We start from the raw sequence: 21106 nt of genomic DNA, 5'->3' as shown, positions 1-21106 counted from the left end.
CAGACGTCACATTAACGTGTTGGTTTAAATAATGAATGACTGAACCAATCAGTGTTTAGCAGAGGCACTTTTACCCAGAATCCTTTGCTATCTGTCTGTTTGTTACAAAACCTCAGAATTAGTGCATTATTCAACATTAAAGATATATGTTATATTTTAACTTTGTTATTCTATCGGTATTAATGTTATTTATAAATCAAAACCATAACTCAGCATGACTTTATTTTTCAAGACCTCCGCCTGACCGGAGCATTGCAATTGATAGAGAGCTTCCTTTATGGCTGCTCTCGGTGTGCCTCTGTGCTGGGAGCGCTGTAGTAAAGGGGCAGAATGTTGAAAGAAAAACGTGTGGTCTCATTGTTTGGGTCTGTTGTTACTTTTAATATTACTAGAAGCTATTAAATTTGTTTTACTAGTAGTTGTAAATGTGCCAGAGATAATATTGGAATTTATCGGTTATCTGTAACTTCCGATACATTTTTGGGTGTTTATTGTTTTATCTTTATCGAAGATAACTTTTCAGTTATCTGCAGGGCTTAATTTGAGGGGGAGCAAGCCGGAATGCGCTCCGGAACCTCTGACATTGGCTCCGCCAGCTATTTTTACTGGATCCGTGATCCGCCACCTCTCTTGACTAACAAAATATAAAAAAAAAAATCACCGCGATTGCTCTCACTGCCAATCACACTGCCACCCTCCTGTCTGCTGTGCAGAATTGCGCCAATCTGGCAACAGGTCCAGAGGCTACGCTCGCTGTTTTGATCCAGATGTTGAACGTACTCGCAGAGCTCCGTGACCACCGAGAGAGGACTTGGATTCTTTGCGGGTCTCGCGTCCGTACCCCCGGAGGCAGTGAGTGAAGGGAGAGCCGCGCATTATGTTCTGCGTGTGTCTGTTTATAATCTTCTCGCACAGAAGAAAAAAGAGTTTTTACACGAGAGAGAAAAGTGAGAAAATGTTGATGCCTGTTTGAGAAAAGTGTGAAGTGAGGGGTTTTTCAAAACAGCTATAATGAGTGTAAAAAATAGCACTACTTCGCGGATTTCCGCCGCGTTCACACCGGGCGCGATCAGACGCTACAAATTCGCCGGGGTCGCGTGTCGACGGATGCGCCTCCTTCGCCCGGTGTGTCGCTCTGCTTGGGTGGACTTTCGCTGCGAAAATTCGCCCCGGTGCGTCATCAAATAGGCGGAGCTTCCATTCCGCTCAGCGTCAAGTCATCATGATGGACTTTGATCACACGGAGCGAGTTGTTGTGAAAAGCTCCCAATACAGAGAGTATCATTATTTGCTGCAGGAGCTGCGTCTGGATGACGACCGCTTTCAGTGGTCCTTCCGCCTCTGCGGGACCCAGTTTGAGGAACAACTGTCCCGTTCATGCGCGCACATGTAAACAATTAAAAAAAAAAAAAGAAACTCCGCTGCTTGCTGCAGCTCGCTTTTCCACCAAAAAACTCTGTCATAATTGTGTTTAGAAACCAGTCACCATTTGTTTTATTATACATCTGTGTAGTTAATTAATTAAATATTCTCCACACAGACGATTTGCTCACGCGCGCACGTAAAAAAAAAAAAAAGAAAGAACGAAACGCCACGGCTTGCTCTGAGGCTGCTCCTCGCTCTTTCCCAAAAAAACTCTGTCATAATTGTCTTTAGAAACCAGTCACCATTTGCTTATTATACATCTGTGTAGTTAATAAGTAAAATAATCTCCATGGACCCTCACGCGCGCACGTTAAAATAAAAGAAAAAGAAACTCCGCTCGCACTGCTGTGGGGGCTGCTGCTCGCTCCAAAAACTGTCATGATTGTCTTTAGAAACCAGTCACCATTTGCTTTATTATACATCTGTGTAGTTAATAAGTAAAATAATCTCCATGTATGATTCCCTCTCGTGCGGACATAAAAAAAAAGAAAAAGAAACTCCGCTCCCACTGCTGTGGGGGCTGCTGCTCGCTCCAAAAACTCTGTCATGATTGTGAAATAAAGGACAAAAGAGACATAAGTCCTGCTCACAGGCTGCTACCAGATACAGGACATGTTCACATCTTCAGTCATACTCCAGACATCTCCACGTCACTACATATTCAGTCCCTGATTGGTCATCGAGGCGCAACGAGACAAAAAAGTTCAGATTTTTAAACTTGGGGAGGAGGGCAACACGATGTGACGCGACGCAATATCACGCCGCAAACACGCAAAACGCTCAAAATCGCTTCACTCGCGTCGCGCTGCGCGGTTTGGCGCCAAAACGCATCCTTACATAGGGATTACATGGCAACCTGTGGCTGCAGTCGCGCCCAGTGTGAACGCGGAGAACGTAACTCCCGCGATAAACGAGGGACCACTGAGGAATTTGTACTCTATCCGGATTGGGCCTACAATACTACCAGTTTATTTTCGGTGTGGCGCACAGCAATGTTCGCAAGCCCCCACCCGCCCTTCTTTTTTTTTTTTTCTGCACCGGAGCCACCCATCCACTGCGCTCCGGGACCTCCCACTTTACAAATTAAGCACTGGTTATCTGATTATCTTTTATCAAAGTTAATTTTTTGGTTATCTGTGCCCACCATTGATAATAATGAACATTATATAAAGTTTACCTCCAGCACATATTTAACCAAACAAATCAATTTTAGTATATAACAATTTTAATTTAATTAATTTGACTAATTACCATTCTTGGTTTTCAAAAAACTGATTAAGATTGCATGTACAAATAAAGTGTTTAGTATTAAGAGAGAAGAGATAAGCCTTGTAGAAATAGTTTCTGTAGCACCACGGAACCCACCAAAACCATCACAGGGTTGCCAACTTTGGGATCTTGGTTGGAGTGAGACGCGCCACAATTTTTTTTTTTTTTTTGGGGGGGGGGGGGGGGTCTGGGGAGCGAAGCTGAATTGTTTTAGCCATGCTAATGCTCCCCAGAAACATGCTCATGTCGTGAATTTGCAAGGAGAGTTAGGGATGATGGAGGCAGCGGTTTATCCAACTTTTTACAACCTGGACAAAGTCTATCTTCATATGCTTGCAGCTTCTGTTCCTGTGTGAATCCTGCAAAACTGCAGAGAAGAGGAACAGACACCGCTGAAATGAACTTGTTTTTAAATAAAAAACCATTGAAGCCCCCAGATCCCCTTTATTTTGTACAATATGGTTAGAACAGTCCTTAGCTGAACAAACGTTTCACAATTTATATCTCTATTACATACAATATGATGGCACAATCACATTATAACACAAGTACATTAAAATGACACATTAAATGTAACAAGTGCTGCTAAAATAAAATGAGTAAATCTTGTGTAAAATATGTTGGTCTTGACTTATATCACACCTTATCTGGTGATCTTACAGCTGACAAAGTGATCAGCAAGTCAAATGCAAAATTAAAGTTGTTATACAGACAGGCCAAAGATTTGATTTGCATATGAGAAAACCTTCTTCCATGAGCCTTGATCCAGTGTCACATGGACTGTACCAGTGGAGCCTGGCATTCTGGCCTGACCAAGAGTAATCTAGGGAGGTTGCAGATTATGCAGAACGTCAGATCATTGGCTTTCTCCTCTCTGCACAACCCCGGACCCACATAAACTTGGCTGAATTTGGAACATTCAGTCTGTTGCCTGTTGAGCTCAGAGTTCAACAATTAAAATTAAATCATATGTTTAATATAGTGAATAAGCAAGCCCCAAATTACTTTGTCACTTCTTTTAAATATACAGCTGTGCAGCACAGTATTAATACTCGGTTGAGTACCTTGTCTCTGGTCATTCCTCAGGTGAAGACTTGTGGGGCTTCGTCCTTCAAGTCCACTGGAGCTTGACTATTTAATGATCCACCTTGTCAAATTAGTTTGTGAATCGACACCTCTTTTTAAAAACAGGGTCAGACAGTTTTTATTCCAAGAACTGGCTCAACAAGAGAACAATCAAGTATTTATTATTGAAAAAAAATTAAAAAATACTATTATTTTGATTTTATAACTGTTATGGGTTTTGTGTATGTATGAATGTATTTTTGCCTGTGATTATTTGTTGAAGCCACAATCAAAACTACGCTTTTTTTTTTTTTTTTGCTTTTTCTGTATCCTGTATTTTATGTATTAGTTAATATATTTTTCTATTATTTTTTTGCATGTTTACATTCCATGCAAGTGCTTTGTTAAAGATTGGCCAGTAGATGTCACCATATATGGCAACATCTACTGGCCAATCTTTAACTGCTTCAGACACTGAACCATTTCAATACAGTTGCTTCATATTGATTAGTGGTTCAAAACACTTCAGTTTCTACATTGTTATCAATAAGATCCATCAGCAACCACACGTTTTCAGAGCTTGTGCATAGATAGACTTACAATCATTAATACTTGCTAACCAGGACATTAAATAATGTATCATATGTCCTTTAAATTACCTAGTTTGCAACTGGTTCTAGTCTGTAGCCGACTGTGTCAACACACAATTAGTCTGATGAGGCTCCGTCTGTAGTGGTAAGAGACCCAAAGTTAGGCTTTTGATGGGCTTACCTTGTCTTCCTAAACTTTTTATGCTGCTTCAGTGGCTGACTCAGAACCATAAGCTCCGAAGCTTTGCTCGAACTCTCTCTAAAGTCTTCACGAGGCAGCTGACATATCTGTTGACAGGTTTTCAGCGAATCAGTGTTCACAGAATATTGCAGTCAGAACGCTGTAAGCAGATGTTAACAGCTGTCGTCTCTTTTCATTTAGAAACAATGCTCTGTGGTCTGGTCTAGTCTAATTTAGTCATCAACAGAAAATAAACGGGAGATATTTTTATTTTGGCGTGATATTTCTTACTTGAGCGTGAGACTGATCCTAAAAGCGTGAGTCTCACGCCAGATGCGTTAGTTAGCAACCCTGCATCACCTGATCTAAAAATAGACACACTCACTCCGCGAGATCGCTGATGTTGCCTTGGTGATGTGCACGCACATACACTGGTCAGCAGTGTGCAAGTGGCGTGATGATATCACGCGACCCAGTGGGACTGCTGTATCGAAACTTTGCTCTGCCCAGTAAGTTTGATTGTGTGACATTCACGCCGAATACGTGAGATTTGACAAGATCTGTTTATTAAATTATACAAAGTATATATTTTGCCGGATACGGCAAACACGCACCTAGCGATATTTGACCGGATCTCCTCGCTGATTGGCTAGTTCAAATTACGTCATCGTAGAAGGTATTACAACATGGCGGCATCCTTGGCACTGAGTGTTGGTGCATATTTTTCATCTTTAAATGCCATTTTTGGTGCCATGAAGTCGTTTGAATCGGAACAGAAAATCACCTACTGGCGGAGGGATTCTCGGACGCTAAAAGCAGCTCAAAAACGTGGCATAGCCGTGCCCAAAATTATTTCCAACGTATGGTGAAAATTATTTACACCGTGCCCAAAATTATTTACACTGCCGCATCCAAAATTACTTCCACCGGCGCTTTTCGCCACACGGTGGAAATAGCTCGAGGGCTTCTCGGATGTTAAAAGCAGCTCATAAACATGGCATAGCCGTGCCCGAAATTATTTCCACCATGTGGTGAAAAGTATTTCCACCGTGCCCGAAATTATTTCCACTGGCACTTTTCACCATGCGGTGGACATAATTTTGGGCACGGTGGAAATAATTTTTGCGGTCTCAGCAATTTTCTGTGTAGGGCAGGGAAGATAAACAAAACCTGCAAATCCAAGACAGAATAAAAACGAAAATACAGAAGTCCACGTCGGCATGTGTGTTTATCCTATTTTTTTCTCTGTCAGTGTCATGTCTGCAAAACCTTTGATCAGTCCACCCCTGAAAATAGTGAGTTAAAATATGCCAGTTTTCAATAATGAAAATCACCAATATCAAGCTACTATCATGAATCTGAAATAAGGAGATCTTAAACTCCGATGGCCTTTAAGTTCCTGCCCGACCGCGGCCGTTCTGTTCCGTCATGAATACATTTAGACGGCCGGCAAAACAGCGCAATGGCGAAATATCGTCCAGTTCAACTTTGCTGAGGGCGCCGCCATGTTGAAATAAACTCTACAGTTATGTCATTTGAACTAGCCAATCAGCGAGGATCCGGTCAAATATCGCTAGGTGCATGTTTGCCATATCCAGCAAAATATAACCTGCCTAAATTATATTTCTGGGGACTGCGTGGTGGTTCTCTTAACAGTTTGTTTTTTTGTGGATAGCAAAAGTAATGCGCTGCGTATTTTCTCAGTAATCCTTTAAGTGGACCTACTGACTGCTGTTAAAAGAGCTAACACCATTAGCGCACAACATTAAATAATACCACAAGTTCACTCAGTGTCAGTATTGCAAGACGGAAGCCTTAGATGATATATTAGGGTGTTTCACCGTACAACAAGCCATATTATTCCAGGTATTTGTAATAAAATACTCCAGTGGCCACTGCTAGAGGACTCTGAGTTACGGCTATACTAAAATACGAAATGGACTAAGTGGAGCGAGATGTGGCGAAATGGAGCCTGATAATCACGAAATGGGGGTAAAAAGTAACAAAATGGAGCAGACTGACCCAGACTGACTCCAAATATGATGAAATATGATTCAATTTCAATTTGTTTTCATTTATATAGTGCCAAATCACAACAGAGTTGCCTCAAAGCACTTCACACAGGTAAGGTCTAACCTTACTAACCGCCAGAGCAACAGTGGTAAGGAAAAACTCCCTCTGAGGAAGAAACCTCAAGCAGACCAGACTCAAAGGGGTGACCCTCTGCTTGGGCCATGCATTTAATTATTTTTAAGTGAAATGAGACTGATAATAATGAAACGGCGGTTAAATGTAGCGAAATGGAGCAGACTGACCCATTAACTGACGTTTCATCTCTTGAACGCCAGATGGCACACTCGCACCTACTACATGCACTGAGTTGATCTCACAAGTAATTATTTGGAGTCAGTCTGGTTCAGTCTGCTCCATTTCGTTACATTTTACCCCCATTTCGGGATTATCAGTACCCATTTTGCCCCATTTCGCTCCATTTCGTCCATTTCATATTTTAGTATGACCCCTCTGAGTTATAGTCAGAGGCTACGAGAGAAGTGGCTGCCGCTGAACTCAGCAGCTGTCTCTCAAAGCAACCACACCCACAATTGGGCAGCACAGTCTTGTTTGGGGCAGGCACTAAGGGTTAAATATGACGCATATGACGCAATATCGTACATCCAGGGAGAGCCCTTTTGGAGTTCTTACACAATTAACCACCAAAGTGAAAATGCAAAGAAAAAGTGACAGTGCGGTAGAAAGTGGCCATGTGTTATGGTTTGTTTATAACCCGGTGTCGCAGACCGAGCAGTCTGCCCCTAAAAATCGGTCTGCCCTGCTTCCACTGCGCATGCGTCATTTCGCTTGTCTGAGACAGTCTCTTCACCCAAAGCGATTAAATGGATTAATTGATTATTAACCATCAGATGACAAGGTAAAACCTCTTAAATCATTCTAAAGTCAGTTTTAAGGCATAAACAAAGATGTTTTAAGCAGAAGTGAGGGGTACTCGCTGAGGCTTTGAAATGACCGATGCGCAGTGAATGCATCAGCTAGCAGCTCATGTAGCTGCAGCACTCTGATAGCTTCCACTGTCTGTTATGATGAAATAATGCTGAATTCATGTGGAAGTGATTGTTGGGCAAAAGCTTCAGACACCTGTTGCTGAGATAGATGGAGTGCAGTTTTAAGCAGAAACAAGGTGATAATTGGTGAACCGCGGCTGATGACGCATGCACAGTGAAGGCAGGGTGGACTGATTTTTAGGGGGGACCGTTCGGTCGGCAACACCAGAGAACGTGTCGAGGTGATTGTGCAGGCGAGAGAATGCAGCTACTCTGGTTAGCTGTGTAGGCTAACATTTACCAACACAACCTCTCCCATTTGCCTTGTCTTCCCTTCTCCAGTGGGAACCAAAAAAAAACCTGAACTTTTTGCAGCTGCTTCTGTAATTGCAGCCAAAAACAAAACAGTACACCATTTTTCCATGTGAAGTTACACTGTGTTTGTACTATGCAACGGGAGGCTGTCCCCATAAGTGGCCAAATCCCGCGATATCATGCAGGGGTTCAAACAAGGCTGCACTGCCCTATTATACAGAACTTTATTGCTTAAAATGTCTTAAACTAAGAAGCTAGAAAAAAACTTCACCCCCTGTACAGTTGCCATGGAGGCAGAAACTATCTATAAAGACCAAAACCATTTTTTGTATCAGCTGTAAACATGTTTATTTCTGATGTAAAGTTGGACATTTTAACATGGAGTCCTGTGGGAAAGTATGACCTTTTGGAGCCAGCCTGCCAAGGAACTACAAGATAAATGACTTCCGTTTTAGGGTCAAAATTCAGGCTCGAGTGTTGGCGCTTGGTTTGAGCAAACAACCCAAGCTGCCTTGCTCTATATTCACTTGGCTCACTCTCCTGATACTCTACCCAAACACTTTCTGCAAATTGGGAAGGCTATTTAAAACTCAATTTCCCAGCTCTCCCCTCTGCCTGTGAATGCGACCATCCGGTTGTTAAGTGTGACGTAATGCATCATGTGATTTTCAGCTTCCGGCTCCAAACAAAAAAGGCGACAACAACACTGACAACTGCACTGAGACACTCTGATCAGGCTGCACTTACACCGTTGCACACGGACAACAGCATTAACATCGCAACATAAAACTCTTTGTATATTGTGCCTAAAACTCTCCTGGATATATTAACTGGGTTTTTAGACATTATTACTGCGTTTGTTTTATGTAAAAATGTCAGACGCTCAGGTTGTTTCTCCGTTATTTTCAATGGGAGTTGCTGCGAGCTGCGATCGCTTCCTGTTCGGGGAGAAAGTGAAGTTTGCACTTTAACGTCCTGTTTATTTTAATAAATAATTTTTTATTAACAAACAGACATGTATATTTTACCTGTGCATAATAAAATATGTAAAGTAAAAGAAAAAAAAAGTTTTATTAAGTGTTATTATTATTAAGTGACCATAGAACCAGACGAATGCGGTTAACGGAGGTGGAGGCGGAGAAGGAAAGGAGGGAGGTTTGCGCACACTGTAAACACAAACTAAACTTAAACTGTAGATCCTTAAAAGGATCAAACAGATGTAACTTTAATTGTAAACTTGGAGGTCTTTGGACCCGGAAACAGATTTATCACGTGATGCTTTACGTCAGAGCTTAACAACCGGATTGCTGCACCAGTGTAGCTGCCACACTCTCACAAGCGCCAATACTTTAGCTTATGGCAAGCTAAAAGTGGACAACTGTCCAGTTTCTGGGTATTCTGTGGTAGTACGCGCCTGCGGCCGACGTGTTTAATGAATTCCTGCGCAAAAAGTAGTTTCCAGATAATTGTGATATATTCCTGTGAGATAATGAGTATATCTCATCTAAATTAATTCTAAAATTTACCAGTAATAAAACTATAAAGATAAGTGAAGTTTTTAGAGTGGCTGTAATACTATTAAGAACTTAATGTTTATAAGCAACTTCACCTGTTATTGCTCAAGCACACTGTAAACATTGACACGATGAAGTTTGATGTGGAAGAGTTCAGAAAGATACAATTGGAATGTTTTGAATACTGTTTACAGTTGGCGATGAAAGACTGGGTGTTAACTTCGTGTTAAAGTCAGAAACAAGAAGCTGACTGAACGAGATCTATCTGGGAAGAGACACATTCTGTGTGTTGTCGCTCCAACCGAGAGCAGCGCACCTGAGCAGTGTGGCGAAATTAGTCAAGCGAGCTCAATCTGTGGGCGCGAGCTATATCCACAATGCCAAAATAGCAGAGATGTTTGTCAATGAGGAGCGGCACTCTGAGCGGGTGTGTAGCTGCCTCCCTGTCAGCCCCCACCTCCACCCAAACACCACACTGTGGGCTCCAATGGGGAAATGATTTGTATATCCATTCATCACTCTCCAATACTGCAAGTAATACTCTGCAGGAGTGGTGAAGCTGAAGCAAGACACCAAACTTATATGGTTTGTATGCAAAAGTTTGGGCACCCCTGATAATTTTCATGATTTTCCTTTATAAATCATTTGTTGTTTGGATCAGCAATTTTAGTTAAATATATCATATAGCAGACAAACACAGTGATATTTGAAAAGTGAAATGACGTTTCTAGGATTTACAGAAAGTGTGCAATAATTCTTTAAACAAAATTAGGCAGGTGCATAAATTTGGGCACCCTTGTCGTTTTATTGATTTGAATACATTTAGCAGTAATTATTTGAACACAAAATTGGTTTGGTAAGCTCACTGACCCTTGACCTCCTTACACAGGTGAATCCAATCATGAGAAAGGGTATTTAAGGCGGCCATTTGCAAATGTTTCCCCTCTTTGCATCTCTTCTAATGAGTGGCAACATGGGACCCTCTAAACAACTCTCAAATGACCTGAAAACAAAGATTGTTCAACATCATGGTTTAGGGGAAGATACAAAAAGCTATCTCAAAGATTTCAGCTGTCAGTTTCCATTGACCATAAAATTTTATTACAGAGATTAGAGCATGCCATAGGTATTAAAGGCACTGCGCTGCGATGGTTTGAATCATATTTGTCTAATAGATTACAATTTGTTCATGTAAATGGGGAATCTTCTTCACAGACTAAAGTTAATTATGGAGTTCCACAAGGTTCTGTGCTAGGACCAATTTTATTCACTTTATACATGCTTCCCTTAGGCAGTATTATTAGACGGTATTGCTTAAATTTTCATTGTTACAAAGATGATACCCAGCTTTATCTATCCATGAAGCCAGAGGACACACACCAATTAGCTAAACTGCAGGATTGTCTTACAGACATAAAGACATGGATGACCTCTAACTTCCTGCTTTTAAACTCAGATAAAACTGAAGTTATTGTACTTGGCCCCACAAATCTTAGAAACATGGTGTCTAACCAGATCCTTACTCTGGATGGCATTACCCTGACCTCTAGTAATACTGTGAGAAATCTTGGAGTCATTTTTGATCAGGATATGTCATTCAAAGCGCATATTAAACAAATATGTAGGACTGCTTTTTTTGCATTTACGCAATATCTCTAAAATCAGAAAGGTCTTGTCTCAGAGTGATGCTGAAAAACTAATTCATGCATTATTTCCTCTAGGCTGGACTATTGTAATCATTATTATCAGGTTGTCCTAAAAGTTCCCTAAAAAGCCTTCAGTTAATTCAAAATGCTGCAGCTAGAGTACTGACGGGTACTAGAAGGAGAGAGCATATCTCACCCATATTGGCCTCTCTTCATTGGCTTCCTGTTAATTCTAGAATAGAATTTAAAATTCTTCTTCTTACTTATAAGGTTTTGAATAATCAGGTCCCATCTTATCTTAGGGACCTCATAGTACCATATCACCCCAATAGAGCGCTTCGCTCTCAGACTGCAGGCTTACTTGTAGTTCCTAGGGTTTGTAAGAGTAGAATGGGAGGCAGAGCCTTCAGCTTTCAGGCTCCTCTCCTGTGGAACCAGCTCCCAATTCAGATCAGGGAGGACAGACACCCTCTCTACTTTTAAGATTAGGCTTAAAACTTTCCTTTTTGCTAAAGCTTATAGTTAGGGCTGGATCAGGTGACCCTGAACCATCCCTTAGTTATGCTGCTATAGACGTAAACTGCTGGGGGGTTCCCATGATGCACTGTTTCTTTCTCTTTTTGCTCTGTATGCACCACTCTGCATTTAATCATTAGTGATCGATCTCTGCTCCCCTCCACAGCATGTCTTTTTCCTGGTTCTCTCCCTCAGCCCCAACCAGTCCCAGCAGAAGACTGCCCCTCCCTGAGCCTGGTTCTGCTGGAGGTTTCTTCCTGTTAAAAGGGAGTTTTTCCTTCCCACTGTAGCCAAGTGCTTGCTCACAGGGGGTCGTTTTGACCGTTGGGGTTTTACATAATTATTGTATGGCCTTGCCTTACAATATAAGTGCCTTGGGGCAACTGTTTGTTGTGATTTGGCGCTATATAAAAAAATTGATTGATTGATTGATTGACTGTGAGGAACATAGTGAGGAAATGGAAGACCGCAGGCACATGCTAGTTAACCCTCTGGGGTCCGAGGGCATTTTTTGTACAGTTCACTCGCCTGGCATAAATGTTTTATTATTGCTGTTAATAGCTCTCCCTGCATCCCACAATCAAGTTTTATGTCTCTTTTTTTAGGACAACCCATGCTTTCAGAATATATATGTTTTTGTTGTGTTTTATAAGTGTAATAAAGGTTTACAATCAAAAATAGGCAAGGAAAAAATAAAGCAAAAAATAATTTTCCACACACATTTATTCAAAATACACAGCAAAATATAATAAACAACCAACTGTTTTGACACTTTATAAAGGTAATTTGAGGTCTTGTGTGAAAGACTGTACAACAAAAAGGTTCAAACAATAAACACAAATGCACATTTTGAACAACATATGCAAAATGGTCTATGCATTTTGTTGTCCATTGATATGGTAAACAGTGCTTTACGCAGCAAAAGCAACAGAGTTATCCAGTAACATTCACATGCAAACTAGTGGAGCAATCCTGATAGTTACACACTCTTTGTTTGAGCACGTGAGATTGTCATCAGGGGCTCTCCGTCTGTTCCTGCTTTCACTGATCGCTGTGCCTAATGGCGCAGGGCACACTGAGTATGTACTAATAGTATGTACTCATTGGAGCACCCAGGGGGCTATTCAAACTGGCCAACAAGTAACATATCACTCCTGAAAACGATCTTTGGCTTTTCATGTGAGGTAAATCTGCCCTACGATTGGATTTTGGAAAACCATGTGACCGTGAACCAATTCCAGTTAACTTTTCAGCTAAAAAAAAGTAAGTTTCTATCTCATATCATTAAAAAGTTATTTATAATTTAGTAAAGCTTGGTATTAGCTGTAGTATATGATGGCGTCGGCCCCAGAGGGTTAAGGCCCGAAGTGGCAGGCCAAGAAAACTTTCAGGTAAGCTGAAGCGAAGGATGGTGAAAACAGTCGTAGTCAACCCACAGACCTGCTCCAAAGACTTACAACATGATCTTGCTGCAGATAGTGTCTCTGTGCATCATTCAACTATACAGCACACTTTGCACAAGGAGATGCTGTAATGCAGAGGAAGCCTTTTCTGTATACACACCACAGAGTTGCTTTGAGGTATGCTCAAGCCCATTTGGACAAGCCAGCTTAATTTTAGAATAAGGTGCTGTGGACTGATGAAACTAAAATTGAGTTATTTGGACATAACAAGGGGCAGTATGCATGGCTGAAAAAGAACACAGCATTCCAAGAAAAACACTTGCTACCTACAGTAAAATTTGGAGGTGGTTCAATCATGCTGTGGGGCTGTGTGGCCAGTGCAGGTACTGTGAAAGTTGTTAAAGTTGAGGGTCACATGGATTCCAGTCAATATCAGCAGACTCTTGAGAACAATGTTCATGAATCAGTGACAAAGTTGCACCGGGGCTGGATCTTTCAACAAGACAACGACCCTAATCACTGCTCAAAATCTGCTAAGGCATTCATGCAGAGGAACAAGTACAACATTCTGGAATGGCCATCTCAGTCCCCAGACCTGAATATTATTGAAAATCTGTGGTGTGATTTTAAGCAGGCTGTCCATGATCGGAAACCAACAAACCTGAGATGTTTTGTAAAGAAGAATGGTCCAAAATACCTTCAACCAGAATCCAGACTCTCATTTGAAGCTATAAGAAGCGTTTAGAAGCTGTTATTTCTGCAAAAGGAGGATCTACTAAATATTGATGATCATTTTTTTCTGTTGGGGTCCCAAATTTATGCAGCTGCTTAATTTTGTTTAAAGAATTATTGCACACTTTCTGTAAATCCTATAAACTTCATTTCACTTCTGAAATATCACTGTTTGTCTGCTATATGATATATTTAACTGAAATTGCTGATCCAAACAATCAATGATTTATAAAGGAAAATCATGGAAATCATCAGGGGTGCCCAAACTTTTGCATACAACCGTACATAGTTTGGTGTCTTGGCTTCAGCTTCACCACTCCCTGCAGAGTATTACTTGCAGTAAACTTTTACATACAACTGTATGTGCTGTTGTCACAGTAAAGATGATCAAACTTGAGTTATCTTACTGTACTGCATTTTTTGGACAGTATGTACAGTCTTTAGTGTTCTGAGTGTCTTTAAGCTTGGAATATTTAGCCAATTTGTACAACCTAGCATTATTTGTTTACCTGTTTTTATGGTGAAGCAATATTTTAAGTATTTTAAGAAGTGCATTTCCATTAAGCGAAGTCAAAACTAGTGGTGGGCACAGCTAACCAAAAAGTTAGCTTTGATAACAGCTAATCAACTAACTGAGAAGTTATCTTTTATAACGCTAAACCACCAAAACATTTATCGGAAGCTACAGCTAACCACTAACTGATAACTTTCAGTATTGTTTCCAGCACATTCTCAGCTATTAACAAGCTGATTTGAGTTTGAGTTTAAACACCGCCAGCGGTCACAATACAACCAATGAGTCAACACTTCTGTCTTTATACACCCAGCCCACTGCTGTAGGGAAGCATCATTTACCTTGACAGCATACAGTGCTTCAGCCATGAGGCAGATGTCTTGAAAAGGAAAGCAATTTTAACCTATGGCTTTGATTTATAAATCAAATTATTCTAGATAGAATAACTGCATTAATGTCAACTCATAAAATGTACAAAGTGAAAATATAACACATATCTGTTAATTTTAAAATAATGCACTAATTCTGAGGATTTGAATACACACAGATGCCCAAAGTTGTGATTTGACAACCGTGTTATTAACCGGGTTCCAGTAGATGGCAGTGTTCTATGTATTTTGAGCTTTGTGTCTCAAATGATTGGCTGCTGTGAGGAAGTGAGGAACCAGAAATTGTCTTATTTCAGCCACATAAAATGGCAGGATGGCATGGAGAACGAGTGTTAGAGGCTTACATTCCTGGAAAGAGATGAAGAGGAAGCCCAAAATGCAAGTGGGAGAAGATTATAATGATGTGTTTGGCTCTATGGATCAAGCACGCAGGATGGCAAAAGACAGGAAACAGTTTCAAGACAATGTCAGGGATGCTACGCTTTGATTAGAGTTTGTTTTGATGACAACGATATATCACACGGTTGTCGACCTGAATCAGACCTTAACAGACGTTTTGCAAATGACTTTTTTACAAATGAAAAAAAATGACATAATGACTCATTTATTTGTAAACACCAACGCACACACGTTAAATTAACTTGTGTTGGTTTTTACAGAGAATGAATTATTCAACCAAGCTCAGTTTACCCATAATCCCTTTGGACATCTGCATGGGTTAATGTTCACATCTTCAGAATTAGTGTGTTATTTTAAAATAAGCAGATATGTGTCAAATCTGCTTTCCTTTTCAAGAAGTCTGCCTCACGGCTAGACTGCTGTATGCTGGCAAGTGACTTTTTTTTTTTTGTGGCAGCCTGGCAGCCAGCTCCATTACTAACTACATAAAAGAACATTAGCAGTCTAAAACTTATTGGAACTAAATTTATCGGAAGCTAATTGGTCCACTAATGGTTTTTGAAGTTAGCTGAAAAACGAATCCGCTAACAAAGTTAGCTTTGATAATTAGCGGATTAGCGGAACTGTGCCCACCACTGGTCAAAACAGGTCAGTAGTTACACACATAAATTAAAAATTATTAAGAGGAACATTCATAGATTGCTCAAATACAACAAATGTAGACAAATATATCATAAATTCCCAACACAGCCATGAGTCATGCATTAAAATGACAAAGAAGACCACCTCTGCAAGTCATGTGATCAATTTATCACTTGGTATGAAAATGATCGAGTAGCACTATTAAAAATTTAAACTCATTTCAAACCCTCAATTGAAAATTATGTCATTGATTTTCATTTATACAAACATGCTGCTTAGGTTCATGTTATTCAAAGCTTATTTGATATTTTATGTGAACGCTGTGGTATATTTTGATAGAAAGCACCATTCTGCGTACTTTTATATAAAATCTTATTACATCTGGATAATTCTGAAAAATGCATGAAAGCAGTAATAATCTGACTTTAGAATAAACTGATATATGTAGGGGAGGTGATGGTCTCGTGGTTAAAACATTGGGCTTGAGACCAGAGGATCCTCGCTTCAAATCCCAGCCTGAAAGGAAAATCAGGATTGGGCAAGGTCCTTAATCCCCTAGTTGCTCCCGGTGTGTAGTGAGTATCTTGTATGGCGGCACCCTCACATCGGGGTGAATGTGAAGCATTATTGTAAAGCGCTTTGAGCATCTGATGCAGATGGAAAAACGCTACATAAATGCAGTCCATGTATGTAGTTCAGTCAGTTGTTCCATTTGAGGAATTAATAGAAGATCAAAATCAAATCAAATCAATTTTATTTATATAGCGCCAAATCACAACAAACAGTTGCCCCAAGGCGCCTTATATTGTAAGGCAAGGCCATACAATAATTACGGAAAAACCCCAACGGTCAAAACGACCCCCTGTGAGCAAGCACTTGGCGACAGTGGGAAGGAAAAACTCCCTTTTAACAGGAAGAAACCTCCAGCAGAACCAGGCTCAGGGAGGGGCAGTCTTCTGCTGGGACTGGTTGGGGCTGAGGGAGAGAACCAGGAAAAAGACATGCTGTGGAGGGGAGCAGAGATCAATCACTAATGATTAAATGCAGAGTGGTGCATACAGAGCAAAAAGAGAAAGAAACACTCAGTGCATCATGGGAACCCCCCAGCAGTCTAAGTCTATAGCAGCATAACTAAGGGATGGTTCAGGGTCACCTGATCCAGCCCTAACTATAAGCTTTAGCAAAAAGGAAAGTTTTAAGCCTAATCTTAAAAGTAGAGAGGGTGTCTGTCTCCCTGATCTGAATTGGGATGTAGTAGAATCCTTTTTGCCCTGTCCTACATACTTATGTCCAGGTCTTAAAGGGGAACCTTGGCTCAGTCTTGGCTCTATTTGTAGATCTTAATCTTTTCACTCAAGAGAAAGCAAAATTAATCTTTGCAGTACTGGCTGAAACTGAAAAAACATTCACGGGCTAACCGGCTACATAATGATATTTTACAAATCAAGCACACAAAAAAAAATCTCTCAGTAAACTGAACAGATGAACATGTTTAGACGTTTGTGACAGCATGGGGAGGATCCCTACAGCAGTAAACCATTTTTTAAGATGACTTATTATACAGTTCGCCATTTAACTTCAGCTGCAGTCCATTTGTTGGCACCACTCTGCACATCACAAGTCAGTTACTGATAAGGTTCAGTAAGACCAGGTTTACCTCTCTGAATGTTTGAGCTTGCCCAGAACAATAAAATTATTACAACCAGTTAGGTCATGATGGTGCTTGCGTTTGAAAACTATTTTTTTATTTGTTTGTGTCCTGAGTGAAAAGATGAATTTCAAAACATGGAAAAATGGAGCCTAGGTCAAAACGTGAGTTTCGACCTAGCACAAGTATGTCTGTGCTATCATTTTGTGCTTAAATATGAAATACATTCTGAATATTTACTGGTCATGTTTTTGGAAATGCAATTTGCAGTCAGAAGTTGCAAAATTCTGTTCAGTTTTGGTTGTTCCTCTTTTCAGTTAGTTTCATTTTTTGCTTTTGTGTGTGTTGATGCTGTGAATGTGACATCATATGAGCCATCAAGAGATGATTTTAGTTCCATAAATATACTATAGTGTTTTTTTACACCTTAAAATCTATGTTAATAGAGTATCTTTGATAACTATCCAATTCTTGATAATTTTCTGATTCATGTGGTAACACCTGCTGTATATTTGGATGACTTTTGTTGGCTTTATTTATGCGGTCTTGTTATTCACACTGAAGTGTGTGATGTTGGGCGGTAAATGGTTGTAATGCAGAGCAATGCAGACAGATGATAATGAAACAATTCTTTTATAAGCAGCAGCAGCAACAGGCAAACATCCCCATCAGTTTCCAGCCAACATCCAGGAGACGCACAACTGTGCAAACACCTGAGTGTCACTGCAGGGGCTGCAGGACTGGAGTCATGTTAGTCATTTTGTTATCTTGTGCTCTGTTTGCTGCCCGTCCTGCAAGACAAAGGGAGGAGTGAGAGTGAGGCAGTGGAAGAAACACACAAAGAGCTCAGGAGTATAGGGCTTAGACACTGTGGAGTCACAGCTGAGACACGGGACCGAGAACGTATGTGGACACAATGTCCAAACGAGGAGCAGTGGAAGGAGGAGCAGGAAAGAGAACCAATCATTCAAATTGATTCATTTGAAAGCCAAAAGGTACAAAACTGTTCTATCAAGGAAAAGCCAATGGGTGTTTCAGATTAGTTGTAAAGTATTACTGTTTTATAGAAACACAGTTGCTTGCTTTTTTGATGACATGCTGTTTTACAGAAACTTGCAGTTTACTGTTTGACCCATTTCTTCTCTCATCAGTTTCCAATGCTTTCCAGTTTGCCAGCGTCATCCACTGGATCAGCCTTATCATTCTCTCGCTTTTCTTTTCAGAGGTAAGAGCTGTGCTAATACTGATCAAACCGCTGTCTAAAGTTTGAACACACTTTTCCATTCAGTTGAATGGGGAAAGTGTGTCCAAATGTTTGACTAGTATATTGGTTATATTTGTGCATGGGTAAAACAGCGCCCCCTTTGGTTAAACATCATCTCTACCTGCATTTCATGTCACTAATGCACCTTGGTGGCGGCATATTTAGTCTAAATGCCCTCGATTTATGATGGAAAACACGACGAGAAGAGAACACTGGAAAACCTCTGGACATTATGGACGATGCCAGCCACCCTTTGCACACCGTCATCAGCAACCAGAGGAGCCTCTTTAGCCACAGACTGCTCCTTCCCAAGTGCAGGTCCAACAGAACGAAAATGTCCTTTGTCCGTCAGGCCATCAGACAACTACTACAACTCCTCACTCAGGGGGAGGAGGAGTAACAGGAAGACAGAGGATGGGAAGGAGAGGATCAGTAGTAGCCAGTAAACCAATAGTGATTGTTATTATCACTTTACCCAGGCGTTGCTAGGCCGGTATCGTAGATTTACGTCGACGCTACCTGGCTATACCCGCCCGCTGTGCGTAAACAAATGACATCATAGCGCGCAGCCCAAGAACTGTCCGCAGAGGAAAAGGTGAGAAGTGTGTGTTGGTCCCAATATGGATATTCCGGATGATTTTCTCATGGTTAGTCCAATAATGAACAGCACCCAAAGCAGCCAGCTTGATGAGGACGCACTGCCTAATTCGGAGAGCAGCGCGCGCCAGCCGACACGACAAAAGTTAAGTGAGCCAACTTTTTATGTACGCGTTACGTGTTGTGTATCTCAGTAAAAAGTGATAATAATGCAAATAACATGCTGTTGTCATGTGGTATGCATTTTCAGAGACCCGACGTTCATGCCCAGTTGCCCAAAATGACAGATATTCGCCTGAGTTAGACAAGGGCGAATATCTGTCATTTTGGGCGACTGGGCATGAACGTCGGGTCTCTGAAAATGCATACCACCCTCCAAAAGCATGTTTTTGTATTAGAATGTCTGGTATTTATATTGTGTATTTATATTTATATTTGCAAACTGTTTTTCTTCTTTACTTTAATTTTTGATTCTTACCCTGTGTGCTGCTATACAATGCTGCTGGAACCTCAATTTCCCTGAGGGAGTCTTCCCAAGGGATCACTACATTTCTATCTAATCTAATCTAGTCTAGTCTGGTGCTGCCATTCCCTGACAATAGACACTGGATTAAGCAGTCATAGTGAATACATGACTATTATACATACTTTTAGCAAATTACTGTGGCACACAACAATCTTTGCTCGCATATTCAGTGTTTAAATTCATGCAGTAGTTGAAGTGCACCACATATTTCTAACTTAATATGAAAAAGGTGTTTCCAGCAAAGTAAAGCCTTAGGGAATTCAAATATGTGGCTGCCATCTCATTTCTATTATTTTTAATCATGTGTCAAAGTTTAATTATATTTGGCTGGGCAGGCTGTTGCTTTAGTTTCAGCCACGCTACCTTAAGGCTGGTTGTTTGAATCATTCCCATAGTTTGAACCAGAAATGTAATTATTTTAATAGAACTGGACTCAGTAGATATATTGGAAAAAAAACAAACAAGAATGTTTTGGCCTACAGGCCCAGATTCCAGCGCATACATATACAGATAAATTATATTAAGGTAGAAATAAAACTTAAAAAAAACTACCACAGCAGGTTTAACTGCCTTAAATCAAGCTTTCATTTCCAGTGAGCCAGCAGGGGCAAGAATTAAAATTAGAATTAGAATTATATTTGATCTTAATGAGCAGTGAGGAGGTACGGTGATTCAGTCCATCCAAACACCTCACCAGTGTCATCCAAGAAGAGGGGCGTGATCAAGATCTGGCATGGCACCAACTGACCTGTCTGCAATGGTTAGGTAAAAGGATTCTAGCAGGTGGGATGAGCCCCTGCACTTGTTACACTGACACTCTTGTCAAACATTCTGCTCCATGTGGATTTTATTTGATTGTGGCACAGCCAAACCTATTCTCAGTTTGACAAGTTTGAAAAGAGGTCATTTCTTAGAACCATGAGACTGGGTTATTGTGGGGTGCATCACCACAGTGACTTTATGGTCTCTAATACGGTTTCTAATACACCTGATAAAATACCAGATGTGTTAGAATTAGCTTGCTGAAAGATTGTCAAGTGAGATGTTTTTGAATTGTATAGAAGTTGTGTATGTTCGTGCGCAGACTGCATTTGCATTCTTTGCAATACTATTAAGTATTTTTTGTTTGTTTTAGTGACAGTGGTGGTGTGCTGTGCAGTTATTCAAGTAACTACAGCAGTTGTATCAGGTGTAGAATTTTCTGTTTGAGAAGACAAAGCAGCAGTTTGTACGTCACGTCTCATTAGGCTAATGTTTTAATTAGGATTTTCAGTTTTTGTTTTTGTTTTTTTTAATAAGAGAACTGAGCAACAAAAGGAACAGTGCAGGTCTGCTGTCAGTTTGTTTTAGATCACTCATCATCAGTACCTGTGGGCAGGGAAACCGTAACAGCTACAACAAGCTGACATTTC

The 21106-nt window shown here is 40.6% G+C and overlaps 1 protein-coding gene across 2 annotated transcripts in view; it reads left to right on the top strand.

Moving 5' to 3' along the window:
- LOC117525332 (transmembrane protein 266-like) overlaps nucleotides 1-21106 on the top strand; it is a 300763-nt gene that overhangs the window by 238153 nt on the left and 41504 nt on the right. For both annotated transcript variants that reach the window (XM_034187181.1, XM_034187174.1), the window contains exon 5: nucleotides 18459-18532. In XM_034187181.1, the coding sequence (XP_034043072.1) occupies nucleotides 18459-18532 (74 nt within the window). The remainder of the gene's footprint in view (nucleotides 1-18458; nucleotides 18533-21106) is intronic.

The sequence above is a fragment of the Thalassophryne amazonica genome, chromosome 2, assembly GCF_902500255.1.
Source record: "Thalassophryne amazonica chromosome 2, fThaAma1.1, whole genome shotgun sequence".
In the NCBI taxonomy this organism is placed as follows: Eukaryota; Metazoa; Chordata; class Actinopteri; order Batrachoidiformes; family Batrachoididae; genus Thalassophryne; species Thalassophryne amazonica.
Note: the sequence above shows the minus strand (reverse complement) of the source record. Positions and strands in the feature narration are given on the sequence as shown.